This window comes from Tamandua tetradactyla, chromosome 2 (assembly GCF_023851605.1).
Source record: "Tamandua tetradactyla isolate mTamTet1 chromosome 2, mTamTet1.pri, whole genome shotgun sequence".
Lineage (NCBI taxonomy): Eukaryota > Metazoa > Chordata > Mammalia > Pilosa > Myrmecophagidae > Tamandua > Tamandua tetradactyla.
In genome coordinates, this window is record NC_135328.1 from 49,575,598 (window position 1) to 49,593,616 (window position 18,019).

The 18,019-nt window shown below is 38.5% G+C and overlaps 1 protein-coding gene across 21 annotated transcripts in view; it reads left to right on the forward strand.

Moving 5' to 3' along the window:
* The window catches only part of RALGPS1 (Ral GEF with PH domain and SH3 binding motif 1), a 617,170-nt gene that overhangs the window by 254,998 nt on the left and 344,153 nt on the right, over window positions 1–18,019 (forward strand). For all 21 annotated transcript variants that reach the window (XR_013169371.1, XM_077145262.1, XM_077145266.1 and 18 more), the window contains one exon: window positions 14,296–14,346. Coding sequence is in view for 20 of the 21 variants with exons in the window: in XM_077145262.1 (XP_077001377.1) it covers window positions 14,296–14,346 (51 nt within the window). In the remaining variant the exon portion in view is untranslated. The remainder of the gene's footprint in view (window positions 1–14,295; window positions 14,347–18,019) is intronic.

The window sequence follows — 18,019 nt, forward strand, 5'->3', positions numbered from 1 at the left end:
ACAAACATTTCAGTATCTCAGAATTTAGAATTCTGAGGATAGAAAAAGCACAGTCTAGATGCTTTATAGGAAATCTGAATTAACAGTTTACACCTCATGAATATATGCGACTGGTGTAAGAGCTTACAATCTAGGACCCTTTAAAATAAGCCCCAACCTGATAACCCATGCTCTCGACTTTAGTTCACTGAATTTTTAAATTATAGTTAGTCCATGTGATTGAGGCCTGATAATATTTTCTTTTTTTTTTCCTGACATTTCATTCAACCTATAGCTCTTAAGGTTCATTCACCTAGTTGCATGTCTCACAACTTCATTCCTTCTTGAGGCTGCTTAGTAGTCCATTTTAAGTATACACCATAGTTCCCATTTCTGTTCCTCAATTGTTGTACCCATAGGCCACCTCCATTCATTGTAGAACACTGCTGCCATAAACACCAGTGTGTCCATTCCTGTTTCCACACTCAGTTCCTCCAGGGATATACTGAGCAGTGGGGTTTCAAGAAATGTCAACCCCACCCCTAGCTTCCTGTGGAACCACCACACTGCCCTCCAAGGGGCTGGACCTCCCATTTCCCTACCAACAGTGAATCGGTACATCTCTCTCTCTCCACATTTTCTTCAGCACTTATTTCCCTCTCATTTTTAAACAGTCTTATTCACACATCATACACTCCAGTCTAATTCTATAGACATGCCTTTGCCGCCATACTCTATCTGAAGACATTTCCTTTTCTTCCACACAGAATCCGTACCCCTTTCCCAATCCCCCTGGCCTGTTCACAATAGGTTTGGCATAATAACTTTGGTATATTCAGTGGAAGCATATTACAATGCTATTGTTGACTATAGTCCCTAGCTTGCACTGATCATAGAGGGTTTCCTCAGAAATTATAGATCCCAGTCAGATTTTCCAGACCAGATTGGCCTCCTCTCAGGAGGAAAGAGTTGCCAGCATCAGTTTTCCAGAAGGTGAGACCTAGCAAGTTTTCAGATTTCCTATGAAGCCTCTAGACTGTGCTTTTCCTATCCTGCCCAGCATGTGGTGCTTGTCTGCCTGTGGCTTACCACCAGTGTAAAGTGATGTGGTGCCTTTAATTTCAGCTGCCTCTCCCTGCTGGGGGCATGGTTGAAACAGAGGTGAAGTTGTATAAGTTGCATTAATTTCTTCAGTTTTCCTGTCCATGGGGCCTGAATTCTTTGAAGGAGGGTGTGGTAGTTAGGTTCAAGTATCAGGTTGGCCAGGTGAAGGTGCCTGGTTCTGTTGCTGTGGACATGAGCCAATGGTACGTGAACCTCATCTGTTGCTGATTACATCTGCAGTCGGCTAGGAGGTGTGCCTGCTGCAATGAACGATGTTTGATTTAATTGGCTGGTACTTAAATGAGAGTGCTCAACATAGCACAGCCCAAGCAGCTCAGCATACCTCATCTCAGCACTCGCAGGTCAGCACAGGCCTTCGGAGATGCAGAAAGAAACAACTCCGGGATAAGTTGCTGGAACCCAGAGGCCTGGAGAGAAGGCCAGCAGAGATCACTGTGTGCCTTCCCATGTAAGAAAGAACCTCAGTTGAAAGTTAGCTGCCTCTTCTCTGATGAACTACGAAATAAATCCCCTTTTATTAAAAGCCAATCCATCTCTGGTGTGTTGTGTTCCAGCAGCTAGCAAAGTAGAACAGAAGGATTCCACTTGAGTTGGGCTCTACCTTTCTCTTGGGGAAGGTATAGCCTTTAGGGAATTAACTCTTTTCACCTAACTAGTTACTTTGTCTCTCAGACAAACTTAATTCTGTCCTTGTCTGGGCAGTGCTGGAGCCTGAGAAGGGTTCCAGTTCTATCTAATGGGCTGTTAAGGATAGAAAAAAAGAAAAAAAAAACAAAAGCCTTTTCAGAGTGGGGACACCTTCTCTCCTCGGTTTGTCAATCAAGAGCTTAAGTTGATACATGGCTCTATATATTTTCAGGTTCTATATGCCTCCTTTTCTTGGGAACCAGCCCCCCCCCCTTTTAAACACTTTTTATTGTGAAATATAACATATATACAAAAAGCAATATATTTCAAAGTACATTGTACAAGGAGTTATAGAACAGATTTCAGAGTTTGGAATGGGTTACAGTTCCACAATTTTAGGCTTTTCCTTCTAGCTACACCAAGACACTGGAGGCTAAAATAAATATCATAATGATTCAGTGGTCATACTCATTTGTTAAATCCATAATATCAATATAATGATTCAGCAGTCATATACATTTTTGTGTATGTGACCCACTTGTTTTTTTTAATCATAAAAAATAACATTTATACAAAAAAAGAATAAATTTCTAAGCATGCCACAACAATTAGTTATAGAACAGATTTTAGAGTTTGGTATGGGTTACAGTTTCACCATTTTAGCTTTTTTCCTTCTAGCTGCTCCAAGACACTGGAGACTAAAATAAATATCATGATTCAGCAGTCATACTCATTTGTTAAATACATAGATTTTGTTTCCTTCTTTTTTTGTGAAAATAGCATATATACTAAAAAGCAAAAGCAATAAATTTCAAAGCACAGCACAATTAGTTGGAGAACATATTTCAGAGTTTGCCATGGATTACAATTTCACAATTTTAGGTCTTTACTTCTAGCTGCTCTAAAATACTGGAGACTAAATGAGATATCATTTTAATGATTAAGCATTCATATTCATTTGTTAAATCCTATCTTCTCTGTAGAACTCCACCATTACCTTTGATCTTTCCATTCCTCTCTTTAGGGGTGTTTGGACTATGGCAATTCTAAATTTTTCATATTGGAAGCATTTGTCACTAATAAGGGTAGGGAGATGGAATTATCTGATGTTCTGGAGAGGCTGGGCTAGATTTCAGGATTTATCTGGACCAGGGAACCATCTGGAGGTTGTAGGTTTCTGGAAAGTTACTCTAGTGCATGGAACTCTTGTGGGATCTTATATATTGCCCTATTATATTGTTCTTTAGGGTTGGCTGGAATGGTCCTGGTTGGGGGTTGGCAGGTTATGATAGGTCGCAATGTCTAACTGAAGCTTGTGTAAGAGCAACCTCCAGAGTAGCCTCTCAACTCTATTTGTACACTCTCTGCCACTGATACTTTATTAACTGCACTCCTTTTCCCCCCTTTTGGTCAGGATGGAATTAGGAACTAGCCCTTTTCCAGTATTTTGTGCTGTCTGACTTAAAAAGCCTCTCCACCCCCCTTCCCCACCTCCCGCCACCCCATCAGCCCTGCTCCCTCTGTGCTGGGGCAAAAACTCCTAGTATCTTTAGTTCTTACTCCAGGTTCATCTGTGTTGGGGACCTATTTTCAGTAGTCAGAATTTGTTAATTAATTCCACAATTGGAGCTTGGTTGAGCTAAGCCCTTGCTGGTGGTTTCCTTTCCTTGGGCAACCAGTCTGCTATGCCCATGGTGGAGGGGTACCAGCTTCCGCAGCTTGGGGAACTTACAGTTTGTGTGGGGTCTCAGCCAGTCCACCTGGTCCAGACTGGTGTATGCTGTGTGTCTGGTCCCTGATGTAGTTCCAGCAGTTGTTCTGTACTCTTCCTGGCTATTTACTAGTTGCTCTGGAGGACAAGCTATATTCCACCTCTCTAAGCCACCATCTTACCCCTCTAGGTCAATGCTTTTTGATTATCTGCTTAATATACTCTGTGATGTATCCAGGCATTACATTAAGCTATACAGGATTAATGACCCTCATTCTTATTCTGGGCTCCCTGTGTTTGAACTGTTTAAATGATCTATCCAGATAGATTGAGTTAGATTATGTGTTTAGACAATTTTCGGTTGTGGTCAAAATAAACCTTTCTTCCTTTAGTTTCGAAGAGTAGATGAGGTTCTAAAACACAGACAATGTCTTCCTTAACCTTGTATTCTGAATTACCTTAATTCTGATCTGCTTCAGCTTTGTTCTTATCTCTTAATATCAGTTTATACATATATATAAAATATAAAACAGCCTCAACCTCCAGAAATATTATTTACCACTCTGGACTAAATGTGACTGCTATAAGAGCTTATAATCTAGGCCCCTGTTTTCTTATAAGTATTTTCTAAATGAGACCATACAATATATATTAAAAATTTTTTTTATTGTAAAATGTAACATATATGCCAAGAAAAGAAAGAAGAAAGCAATGATTTTCAAAGTACACTTCAACAAAAGATACAGAACAGATTTTAAAGTTTGTTATGGGTTACCATTCCCCTATTTCATATTTTTCCTTAGAGGCGCTGCTCCAAAACACTGGAGGCTACAAGAAGTATTTTTTTCTGTTTTGTTAAAAATAGCGGATATAGTAAAAACATTAAATTTCAAAGCACATTGCAACAATTAGTTGTAGAACAGATTTCAGATTTTGGATGGATTACAGTTCCACCAATTTAGGTTTTTACTTTTAGTTGCTCTAAGGCACTGGAGACTAAAAGAAATATTAATATAATGATTCAGCAATCATACTCATTTGTTAAACCCTACCTTCTCTATAACTTCACCATCACCTTTGATCTTTCTCTCACTCTTTTGGGGTATTTGGGCTATGTCCTTTCTAACTTTTCATGTTGGAAGGGGCTGTTGATAATATGGGATGGGGGATGGAAGTAGTAGATGTTCTGGAGAGGCTGGGCCCTCTGCATTTCAGGAATTATCTGGTCCAGGGGCCCATCTGGAGGTTGTAGGTTTCTGGAAAGTTACCTGAGTGCATGAAACCTTTGTAGAATCTTATAGAATGCCTTAGGTATTCTTTTAGATTGGTAGGAATGGTTTTGGCTGGGGTTTGGCAAATTATGGTAGGTAGCAATGTCTAACTGAAGCTCACTTAAGAGTCATCTCCAGAGTAGCCTCTCAACTCTATTTGAACTCTTTTAGCCACTGATACCTTATTTGTTACACTTCTTTTCCTCCTTTTGGCTAAGATGGCATTGTTGATCCCATGGTACCAAGGCCAGGGTCATCCCTAGGAGTCATCTCCCACATTGCCATGGAGACTTTCACCCCTGGATGTCGTGTCCTTTGTAGGGGGGAGGGCAATGGTTTTACTTGCAGAGTTGGGCTTAGAGAGAGAGGCCAAATCTGAGCAACAGAAGAGGGCCTCCAGAAGTAACTCTTAGGCATAGCTATAGGTAGGCTAAGCCCTGCAACATATATAAGCTTCACAAGAGCAAACCTCAAGATCAAGGGCTTGGCCTACTGGTTTGGGTGTCCCTAATGTTTGACACAGTATCAAGGGTTTCCCTGGAAGTAAAGTTCAAGTGTTTCATATTTTTTCTCCCATCCCTCAAGGGACTTGCCAATACTTTTTCATTATCTGCTTAATATACTCTGCGATGTATCAGGCATTACATTAAGCTATAGAGGATTAAAGGCCCACATTCTCATTCTGGGCTCCCTGTGCTTGAATTAGATTATGTGCTCCAGAAAATGTACGTTCTAAACACAAATAAATCTTTCTTTCATTGGTCTCAAAGAGTCAATAAGGTTCTAAAATACAGACAATGACTTTCTTACCCCTATGTTCTGAATTACCTTAATCCTGACCTGATTGGTTTTTTTCTTTTTTCTTGTTTTGTATGGGTAGGCACTGGGAATTGAACCCGGGTCTCCGGCATGGCAGGCAAGAACTCTGCCTGCTGAGCCACTGTAGCCCACCCTGGCTTCATTTTTAACTCTAAATACCAGGTTGTATTTAAATAAGACATCTTCTCAAAATTCAGAAATCATTATTACCACTCCAGGCTAAATGTGACTGTATAAGAGTTCACAGTCTAGGTCCCTGTTTTCTTATGAGTATTTTCTTAGTGCCTCACAATTTCCTTCTTTTTGTAGCAGCACAGTATTCGATCATATGTATATACCATCATTCACCAATCTACTTCTTAGTCAGTGCATCCTTCAGCTATCTCCATTCATGAGCATCATATATAATGTCCAAAGTTAACTGTCCATCAACACTTGCAATTTTAGATAATTTCATTGTTCCCAAGAAAAAGATAACCAATAACACACCCTCACCAAATAGAAAATCCAGACCTCCCCTTAACTCTTGTTCCCCCTCCCCGCCCCACCTTATTTGCTCATGGTGTTGCTGTGGTACTATTGATGTTTTCCTGTTAAATGTAACCCATATACCCTGAACTTATATACTCTTTGTACAAGATTCATACCTTTGCAGTAGTTCATGCAAGAACTTATTTATATTTTTAGTGTTGATTGTGGGACACATGAGTCTATACAACCCCTTTCAATCATGTTCACCTTCAGTATGTAATACTACTTATAGGCCCACTAGTGAACCGCCTTCATGTTTATCTATTCCCTTACATTTAACTTCAATCTGATTAGCTAACTGTTCACCCATCTCTAGTTTGCCTGTATCTCTAGATCCCTATATTCTATATTATAAGCCTCTGATTTTACCTTTACCATGGTCATAAAAGTAGAGTCATACTGTGTCTGTCCTTTTTTTGTCAGGCTTATTTCACTCAGCATTATGACCTCAAGGTTCACCCATCTTGTCATGTGCTTCAGGACATCATTTCTTCTTACTGCTGCATAATATTCCGTTGTATGTATATAACCACATTTTGTTCATCCACTTATCTGTTGATGGGCACATGGATTGTTTCCATCTTTTGGTGATTGTGAATAATGCTGCTATGAACATCGGTGTGCAAATATCTCTTTGTGTACTACTTTCGGTTCTTGGTACATACTGAGTAGTGGTCTTGCCAAGTCATAGGGCAACTTGATATTTAGTTTCCTAAGACTGCCAAACTGTCTTCCATAGTGACTGTAACATTATACATTCCCACAAGCAGTGCATAAGTGTCCCAATTTCTACACATCTTCTCCCACATTTGTAGTTTCCTGTTTGTTTTATAGCAACCATTCCTATTGGTGTGAGGTGGTGTCTCATTGTACTAATGATCTGTATTTCCCTTATAGCCAATGAAAGTAAGCATCTCTTCATGTGCTTTTAGCCATCTGATTTGCTCATCAGAAAAATGCCTATTCATATCTTTAGCCCATGATATGAAGCCCTTTTTATATTTGGCTTGTTTGTTCTTTTGTTGTTGAATAGTATAATTTCTTTATGTATACAGGATATCAATGCTTTATCCAGTGTATGATTTCCAAATATTTTCTCACATTGAGTTGGCTCCTCTTCACCTTTTTGCGAATTCTTTTGAGGCACAAAACTCTGATTTTTGAGGAGTTCCCATTTATCTATTTTTTCTTTTGTTACTTGCGCTTTGGGCGGAAAACTTAGGAAGCAACCTCCTTTTACTAAGTCTTGTAGATGTTTCCCTACATTTTCTTCTAGGAGCTTTATGTTACTGGTTCTTATATTTTGGTGTTTGATCCACTTTGAGGTAATTTTTGTTTAAGGTGTAAGGTAAGGGTCATTTTTCATTTTTTTGGCTATTGATATCCAATTCTCCCATGTGCATTTACTGAAAAGACTATTTTGTCATAGTTCAGTGGATTTGGGGGCCTTGTTGAAGATCAGCTGTTAGATTTGGTGGTCTATTTCTGCACTCTCAATTTGATTCCATTGGTCAGTACTTCTGTCTTTGTGTCAGTACCATGCTGTTTTGATCATTGTGGCTTTATAATAAGTTTTATAGTCAGAAAGTGTTAATCCTCCTACTCTGTTCTTCTTTTTTAGGATGATTTTAGTTAACATGGTCTCTTTTCCCTGCAGATGAATTTGGTAACCAGTTTTTCCATCTTCAAAGTAGGTTGTTGGAGTTTTGATTGCTACTGCATTGACTCTGTAGATCAATTTGTATAGAATTGGCATGTTAAGTACATTTAACCTTCCTCTCCATGAGCAGGGAATGTCTTTACACCTATTTAGATCTTTGATTTCTTTTAGCAGTGTTATGTAGTATTCTGTATAGAAGTCCCTTACATCCCTAGTTAAGGTTATTCCTAGATACTTGATTCTTTCAGTTGCTATTTTAAATGGAATGTTTTCTTTAACCGACTTCTCAGTTAGGTTATTACTTGTGTATAAAAACATTACTGATTTTTGTGCTTCAATTTTATATCTTGCCACCTTACTGAATTTATTAACTCAAGTAACTCAGTTGTATATTTCTCAGAATTTTCTGAGTATAGTATCATGTCATCTGCAAATGATGAAAGTTTTACTTCTCCCTTTCCAATTTGGATTCATTTTATCCATTTTCCCTGCCTGATTGCTCTAGTTAGAACTTCTCTTACAATGCTGAATTATAGTGATGCAATGGGCATCCTTGTCTCATTCCTGATCTTAGGGGGTATATTAGTTAGGGTTCTCTAGAGAAACAGAATCAACAGGGAACACTCACAAATATAAAATTTATAAAAGTGTCTCATGTGACCGTGGGAACGCAGAGTCCAAAATCCACAGAGTAGGCTGTGAAGCCAATGAGTCCTGATGGAGGGTCTGGACAAACTCCACAGGAGAGGCTCACCAGCCAAAACAGGAAGGGCCTGTCTCTTCCGATTCCTCCTTATAAGGCTTTCAGTGATTAGATTAAGCATCACTCATTGCAGAAGACGCGCCCCTTTGGCTGATTACAAATGGAATCAGCTGTGGATGCAGCTGACATGATCAAGATTTAATTCTATGAAATGTCCTCATCGCAACAGACAAGCCAACACTTGCCCAACCACCACTTGGCCAAGTTGACACATGAACCTGACCATGACAGGGGGCAAGTTTTCAGTCATATTGAGTAGGATGCTGGCTATGGGTTTTTCACTTATGCCCTTTATCATTTTGAGGAAGTTACTTTTGATTCCTACAATTTGATGTGTTTTATCAGAAAAGGGTGTTGAATATTGTTGAATGCTTTTATAGCATCAATCAAGATAATCATGTGATTTTCCCTTTTGATTTGTTAATGTGCTATCTTACATTAATTGATTTTCTTGTGTTGAACCATCCTTGCATTCCTGATATAAACCCCGCTTGGTCATGGTGTATATAATGTGTTGTTGGATTTGATTTGCTAGTATTTTCTTGAGAATTTTTGATTCTGTATTCATTAGTGAGATTTGCCTGTAGTTTTCCTTTCTCATAGCATCTTTATCTGGTTTTCCTATTAAAGTGATGTCAGCTTCATAAAATGAGTTAGGGAGTGTTCCTTTGCCTCAGTTTTTTGGAAAAGTTTGAGCAGAATTGATGTTAATTCTTTTTGGAATGTTTGATAGAAGTCCCCTTTGAAGCCATTTAGCCTTGGGCTTTTCTTTGTAGAAGATTTTTGATGACTAATTGAATCTCTTTAATTGTGATTGGTTTGTTGAGATCTTCTATTTCTTCTTGAGTCTATGCAACTTGTTCTTCTGTTTCCAGGAATTTGTCCATTTCATCTAAGTTATCTTGTTTGTTTGCATTTAAGTGTTCATAGTATCTACTTATGATTTAAAGAAAAAAAAAAAACTTCAGGTTTGTGGTAACACCCCCCCCACCCCCATTTCTGATTTTGTTTATTTGCATCCTCTCTCTTTTTCCTTTGTCAGCCTTGCTGGTGGTCCATTGATTTTATCGATTTTCAAAAATATCCAACTTTTGGTTTTATTGATTCTTTCTGTTGTTCTTTTGTTCTCCCATTTATTTAACTCTGGTTTTATCCTGGTTATTTCTCTTCTTCTATTTGCTTTGGGGTTAGTTTGCTGTTCTTTCTCTAGTTCCTCCAGGTACCCAGTTACGTCTTTGATTTTTTTCTCTTTCTTCTTTTTTAATATAGGCCTTTAAGGCAATAAATTTCCCTCTCAGCACAGTCTTTGTCTCATCTTGTAAGTTCTGATGTGTTGTATTTTCATTTTCATTCATCTCCAGATAGCAACCAATTTCTCTACTAATTTCTTCTTTGACCCACTGGTTGTTGAAGAGGGTGTTATTTTATCTTCATATATTTGTGAATCTTCTTGTTCTTTGGTGGTTATTGAGATCCAGCTTCATTCCATTGTAATCAGAGAAGGTGCTTTGAATAATTTCAGTGTTTTTAAATTTAAAAAGATCTGTTTTGTGCCCCAGCATATGATCTATCCTGGAGAATATTCCATGAGCCCTAGAGAAGAATGTATATCCTGGTGTTTTGTGATAGAATGACCTATAAATGTTTGCTAAGTCTAATTCATTTATCAAATTAAGTTCTCTATTTCCTTGTTGATCCTCTGTGTGGTTATTCTATCTGTAGAGGTGATGGTGTATTGAAGTCTCCTACTCGTATTGTTGAAACATCTATTGCTCCCTTCAGTTTTGTCTCATGCACTTTGGGGATCCTTGATTGGGAGTATAAACATTCATGATCGTCCCTTTTACTAATATATAGTGCCTTTCTTTGTCTCTTATGGTGTATTTACATTTAAAGTCTATTTTTTAATATTAGTATAGGTACTCCTGCTTTCTTCTGGTTACAGCTTCCTTGGAACATCTTTTTCTATCCTTTCATTTTCAGTCTATTTGTATCCTTGAGTCTAAGATGAGTCTCTTGTAAGCAGCATATAGCTATATTATATTTCTTAATCCATTCTGCCAATCTGTATCATTTGATTGGTAGGTTTATTCTGTTAGCATTCAAAGTTATTACTGTAAAGGCATTTCTTGAATCCATCTTATCCTTTGGATTTTATTTATTAGATCTTTAAATTGTTTTTCCTCTTTCTCTTTTTTATCCTTTAAGTTACCCTTACTGGTACTTCAATTCTCTACCCTTCTCTGGACCTCCCTCTCCTGTCTTTTTTTTTTTTTTCAGCTGATAGAACTCCTTTTAGTATTTCTTGTAGGGCTTCCACATTTGTTTGTGAAAAGTTTAATCTCTCCCTCACTTTTTTTTCCTCCCTCACTTATGAAGGATAATTTGGCTGGGTATAGAATTCTTTGGTTGGAAGACTTGTCTTTCAGCATCTTAAATATATCATACCACTGCTTCTAGCTTCTGTAGTGCTGGTTGAGTTATCTGAACTCAGTTTTATATGAGTTCCTTCATATGTAGTAGATTGTTTTTCTCTTGCAGCTTTCAGGATTTTCTGTTTCTCATCAACATTTGACAGATTGGTTAGTATGTGTTTTGAGGTAGGCCTATTTGGATTTATTATATTTGGTATTCATTGATCTTCTTTGATTTTCATAGTTATGTCTTTTATAAGAGTTGGGAAATTTCCCCCCATTATATCCTGAACTAATCTTCCTAGCCTCTACTCTTCTCTTCTCCTTCTAGGACACTGATGATGCTTATATTTGTGTTCTTTGTATTGCCATCATTACCCTGAGATCCAGTTCACATTTTTCCATCTTTTTTTTTTTTGCCATTTGTACTTTTGTGTGTTTGCAATCTGTTGTCCTTTCCTCCAGCTCATTTATTCTTTCTTCTGCCTCTTCACATCTGCTGTTGTGTGTCTCTAGTATATTTTTAACTTGGTCTACAGCATTTTTAATCTCTGCAATATCTTATATTTTTCTATTTATTCTTACAGATTCCTCTTTATGCTCTTCTAGTGTCTTCTTGATCTCCTTTTGTCATTAGCCATCCCACTGATTTTATTTAGCAGAGTTATATGAACATCTTTGTTTAGTTTTTCCAAAGTCTGTCTCCTCTTGTGTTTTAATATGGTCATCAGGCTGGGCTTTATTTGTCTCCATCTGCATATGCTTAGTGATCTTCTGTTGCCTTTGCGGCATGTAAATATCTTGATAGGATTACTTTGGAAGCTTATTTCCTTCAGTAGTCTAAAGCTTTTGTGGGACAAGTATGGAGCAGGATGCGGTGCATAGGGTGGGGCACAGCAGTGCAGTGACAGGTTGCAGCGCAGGTATAGGCACTGGTCTGGGATCGTACACTGGTGCCTGTGAGTATGAGGTGCAGATTGCAGAGTTGTAGAGGTGTGGTGTGGGAGCTTTGGAGGCATGGTACAGCTTAGGCAGGTCTTGGAGCACAGGAGCAGGGTGAACCATGGGGATGACAGGTAGGGTGCAGCAGGAGTCAGATGGGGAGGCTGTGCAGATGCACAGGTGCTTGTGTGCAGGCAGATATAGGTGTGCGCATGGAGTGTGGAGGTCATAGGTATCAGGGTATAGGGTATGGGGCACAGAGTTTGGGACACAGGGAGGGTAGGACACTGGTGTGTCCTTGCACAGGGGTAGGGGCCCAGGGGGTCTCGGATGCAGATGTGCAAGTGTCTAGATTCAGGGCACAGGTCACGGGATGCGGTATGTGAGTAAGGGGTGGTAGATGCAGGTGAGCCGGGCCCTGGCACAGGTGTACATTTGCAGGGAAGGGTTTGGGGCAGGGGTACATGTGTGTGCAGGACGGGAACTATGTAACACATATGCACACGTGAGCACCTGCCAGGTTTGGGAGCAGCGTATTGTGCCAGAGTGTGGGGCAAGTGTGTGCACATGTGCATGGCAGGAGTAGTGGTGTGCAGGGGTCAAGAGGTCAGTGCACAGAGACATGCATGCCGGGTAGGGAGGATGTCGCTGTGCATGTGTATGGGTCTGGGGGGCGGAGCCCTGGTGTGTGTGTGAGTGTGGGGCCCATGTTGCTTGGGTGGTGCAGAGAGAGACTGTGGGCTTGCACAGGAGAGGTGGGTCAGGCTGGGGCTGTGGGTGGTTGGGACGGAGGTGCTTGGAGCCTGGTGGTAGGGGGCAGGTGACAAGGTTCAGGTGTGTGGGGTGTGGGGGCGTCGCGGGTCATGAAGCAGGTGTAGCGTGTGTGAGGGTAATGTGTTCACCGAACGTGGCTTGGCTTACTTCCAAAGTTACTTCCAAATGTTACTTCCAAAGTGCATTCTTGAGGGCTCTGGGCTTCTGTTTGTCAGATGTCTACTATTTAAATAAAATGGAAAATAAGTGTTGGTGAGTATGCAGAGATATTGGAACTCTGTTGCATTGTTGGTGGGAAAGTAAAATGGTATAGTTATTATATAAAGCAACATTGTGGTTCCTTGAAAAGTTAAATATAGAATTACCATTTGACTTGGCAATTTCCCTTCTAAATATTTACCCAAAGAAAGAGAAAACAGGGTCTCAAACAAATACTTGCACCTCAGTGTTTGCAACAGCATTATTCACAATAGCCAAAAGGTGGAAACAACCCAGTGTCTGTCAACAAATGAATGGATAAACAAAAGGTGGCTCATACATACCACAGAATATTATTCAGCCATAAGAAAGAATGAAATTCTCTAGCCTCCTATATTCTGGACTAGCTAGAAGGAAAAATCTCAGAGGATGGTATGGTAGTCCATGACAAACTCTGGGATCTGTCCTTAGCTACTTGTTGAAGAGTGCTTTGAAAACTATTGCTTTTTCTTTGTTTGTTTTGTATGTATGTTATGTTATACAATTTAAAAAGTTAAAAAAAGAATGAATGAAGTTCTGAAATATGCTGCAACATGGAAGAACCTTAGAAATTATGCTGTTATATAAGCAAGTGAAATAAGAAGAATGACAAATATTGCATGATATCACATATGAGAGAAATCTAGAAATAGCAAATTTGCAGCAACAGAAAGTAGATAAGAGGTTACCAGCGGATGGTGGAAAGGGGAAAGGAGGAGTGTATTAAAAAAGTATTGCAGTAATATCAGATTACTATAAGAATTTCCAAATGCTTGAAATCAGCTTCTATACTTACCTTGTTGTGGACTGGTAGAACAAACATTTCACAAACTCTGGTTTGGGATACTTCTTGAAAAGTACACTACTGTATAATTTAGGAAGGCATAAGCTCTGTAAGAAATGTATATTTTTATAAACCATAATTTAAAAATAAGTTTAAATTTAGAGATTTGGTGTCTCTGCTTAGCATTCTAATTTTTAAAATAATGGTGTCTCTGCTTAGCATTTTAATTTTTAATATATGTCCAGACCTTTTTTTTCAGAGTTTGTTATGGGTCATCATTCTACTATTTAGAACTTTTTTAAACTGTAAAAGTAATTCATGCTTGAAACAAAACTCAAATGGCACAAAAATGTTCAGAGTAAAAATGTCCCCCTTATTCCTAATCCCATCCTACAGACATCTTTTATAAATTATTAAATTGACAGTTCAACTTACATTCAAGAAAGAGGATGTGGATCAAGATTTATGAAGAAGGAAGAGGTGGGACAGACATTTAAAAAATTATCCAGTTTTATACTCTGGTCTGGCTAGAATTCATTTCAAGGGGAAAGTATACCTTTTATGAATGTGTCGTTAAACTTTTAGTATCGATCCAAAGTAACATGAAAATTATCTTTTATTTACAATATTTTCTAACACCAATTCTCTTTTTTTGCAGAGCCAGATTACATTAATGGACATACCTGTCTTTAAAGCTATCCAGCCAGAGGTCTGTACTTTGTTCTTTATACTTCTATACGAAGGTTGTGGCTGGGAAGAGAGGATTTAGTCACTATTAGAATGACTGTGTTAGTAACTTAGCTTTCTTTCTTGAAGTCTCTATAAATGTATGCTATTGATTTAAACCCTGCTGATGAGAGCACCCAGGAACTTTCCATTCTCGACAGTGCTCATTCTTTGAGCCAAGTATTTGACTTCTCCAGGGAATGTCACCTTGACTGGTACAAACTTGTAGGGCTAGAAGCAGTTGGTGCCCACAGGCCTCCGTGCCTGAGAGTCAGGCCTTACCATGCTCATTCCTTTTCCCAGGCTTTTCCTGCCAAAAATGTTCATTGTCAAGAAGGAGATGTAAGCAGAATATTTTTCTAGGGAGCTTTTCTTTTTGTTGTTCCCAAATTCTGGTGGTTGTTTTGTTTCTGTTTTAGAGACCAGTTGTCACAGCAAAATACACACATGTTTATATAAAAAGCATATGTACATTTTTAGAAACAGCCTTATTCAATAAAGGGGAAAAAGTTTACTCTTATCTTTAAAAAAAGTCCTGGAAATGTTTAGCAATTGACAACAAGGGTTTACAGTTATTTCAGTCAGGATTCTTTTTTTGTTAGCGCCTAATAGAAATCTGTTTCAGAGTTGCTTAATAGAAGAGAAATTTATAATAAAGGTAAAGGGGCACATAACAGAATTCACTCAGCCTGGAGAGCCACCCAGAACACAGGCAGTCTGTTTCTTGACTGCTTTACCCTCTCCCTCTCTTTCCTGCCTTCTTTCCTGTGTGTGCATGTGGCCCAACCTGGTCTCCCCCAGGAGTCTACATTTACACGTTCTTCATTGAAACCACTGTCCTAGACTGAGACTGGTAGCTCAATCCAGCCCAGTGTAGCCACATGTCAAGTACTGGTGCAGTCACCTATGGAGTCAGGATGAACAAACATGGCTGAGGTGACCCAGCCTTGTGGGTGAGGTTCAGGTTTTAGAGAAGACAGGTATGAGTGGAGAGATATGTCAAAGGGTGTTTGCTGTAACCACAGTTTGAATTCTAGACACTCAGCCTAATGCCCTTCCTCTTGCAATATATGACTACAGTATATTTTAATGAAGCCAGACAAACTACCCAGGTCTTCTAAGAACTGGCATATAAATTGCTACAAATTAGGAGGCAACTGGCAGTACTAGTGGCTTTCAGCATTTTGTGTGAAGTGGCAGTGATTCGTATTATTGTCTGTGTGTGTTGTGTTAAGTTTGGGGAACAGAGCTATGCTTGCCCTTTTTTGTTAGAGACATTGTAGGCTTACAGAAAAATCATGCATAAAATATAGAGTTCCCATATACTACACCTTATATTAGTGTGGTATATTTCTTATAATTCATGATAGTGTATTTTTATAATTTACTACTAATTCTAACCCATATTTACCTTAGGGTTCACTGTGTTGTTTCATTCCATGACTTTTTGAAAAAATATTCTGGTAACATACATTCTAAAATTTCCCCATCTAACCATATTCATATATATAATCAGTGCTATTAATTACATTCACAATGTTATATTACCATCACCACCACCCATTACTATAACTTTTCCATCGACTGAAATTAAAATTCTGTATAACTTAAGCATTAATTCCCTTTTCCTTATCCCTACTCCAGTCCTTGGTAAAATCTAGTTTCTGACTTGTAAGTTTGCTTACTCTAGTTATATATCTATATGTATCTAATTTTAGATACATAGATACATACATGTATCAATGAGATAACCTAATATTTGTCCTTTTGTATCTGGCTTATTTTGCTCAATATGATGTCCTCAATATTCATCCAAGTTGTCACATGTATCAGAACGTCATTCCCTTTTATGGCTGAATTTATATTCCATTGTATGCATATACCACATTTGGTTTATCCATTTATCAGTTGATGGATTTGGGTTGCTTTCATCTTTTTGCAATTTGGAGTAATGTTGCTGTGAGCATCAATATGTAAATATCAGTTAGAGTCCCTGCCTTCAATTCATTTGGATATTTACCTAGAAGTGATATTGCTAGGTCATATGGTAATACTGTGAGGTTCCTTTCTGAAGAAACACCAAACTTTCTTCCACAGTGGTTGCACCTTTTTACATTCTCACCAACAGTGAATGTACTGGTTTGAAACTGTTATGTAGCCCAGAAAAGCCATGTTCTTTTCATTCTAATCCATTTTCAAGTGGGCAGACCTATTGTTTGGGTAGGATTTTTTTTTTTTAAGGTTGTTTCCATGGAGATGCGGCCCAGCCAGTTGTGGGTGGGAGCTTTTGAATATATTATTTCCATTGAGATGTGACTCCACCCACTCAAGGTGGGTCTTAATTAGTTACTGGAGTCCTGAGAGAGAATGAGTTCAGAGCAGACGCAGAGGGTAGAGAGATGACACCAAGACACAGATGTTTGGAGATGCTAAGCTAAGAGATGAAACCCAGAGTTTGCCCCAGAGAAGCTAAGTGAGGCATTATACAGAAAGCTCCTGGAATCAGGAGCTGAATGCCATGCAGCCTTGGAGCGAAGGACAAGGAGAGGCCAGCTACGTGCCTCCCCAGCTAACAGAGAAACCGTGGACATGATCAGCTTTTCTTGAGTGACAGTATCCTCTTGTTGATGCCTTAATTTGGAAATTTTTATGGCCTTAGATGTCTACATTTGTAACTTAATAAATCTCCTTTATAAAAGCCAGTCCATTTCTGGTATATTACATTCTGGCAGCTTTAGCAAACCAAAACAATGAATGAAATGAGTGTTCCTATTTCTCCACATCATCTCCAACACTTGTAGTTTTCAGTTTCTTTTTTTTAACAGTAGCTATTCCAGTGGGTGTGAAGTGACATTGGTTTGCATTTCCCTAATAGCTAATGATGTTGAATATCTTTTTATGTGCTTTTTGGCTGTATGTATATTTTCTTTGAAGAAGGGTCTATTCAAGTTTTAGGTCCATTAAAAAAATTTTTTTTGTCTTTTTGTTTTTGTGTTGTAGCATTTCTTTATATATTCTGTGTATTTAACCCTTAAGGGGTATGTGGTTTCCAAATATTTTCTCCCATTGTATAGATTGTCTTTTTACTTTCATAATGAGTCCTGTGATACACAAAAGTTTCTAATTTTAATGAGGTTCTGTTTTTTTTTTTTCCTTTGTGTTTGCTTTCAGTGCAAAGTCTCAGAAACCATTGCCTAACAAAGGGTCCTGAAAATGCTTTCCCATATTTTCTTCTAGGAGTTTTATAGTTTTGGTTCTTATATTTAGGTCTTTGATTCATTTTGAGTTGATTTTTATGTATGGTGTGAGATAAGGGGTTCACTTTATTCTTTTGCACATGGGCCTCCAGGTTTCCCTGCACCATTTGTTGAAGAATCTATTCTTTACAATGAAGTGATCTTTGTCCCTTTGTCAAAAATCAGTTGGCCATAATGTGAGGGTTAATTTCTGAACTCTTAATTCAGTTCCATTGGTTTATATGTCTGTCCTTGCATGAGTACTATGCTGTTTGGATTACTGTGGATTTGTAATAAATTTTTAAGATCAGGGAGTATGAGTCTTCCTTCTTCAGTATTCTTTTTCAAGATTGATTTGGATATATGGGATCCCTTACCCTTCCATGTAAGGGTAATTCCATGTAAATGATGATTGGCCTT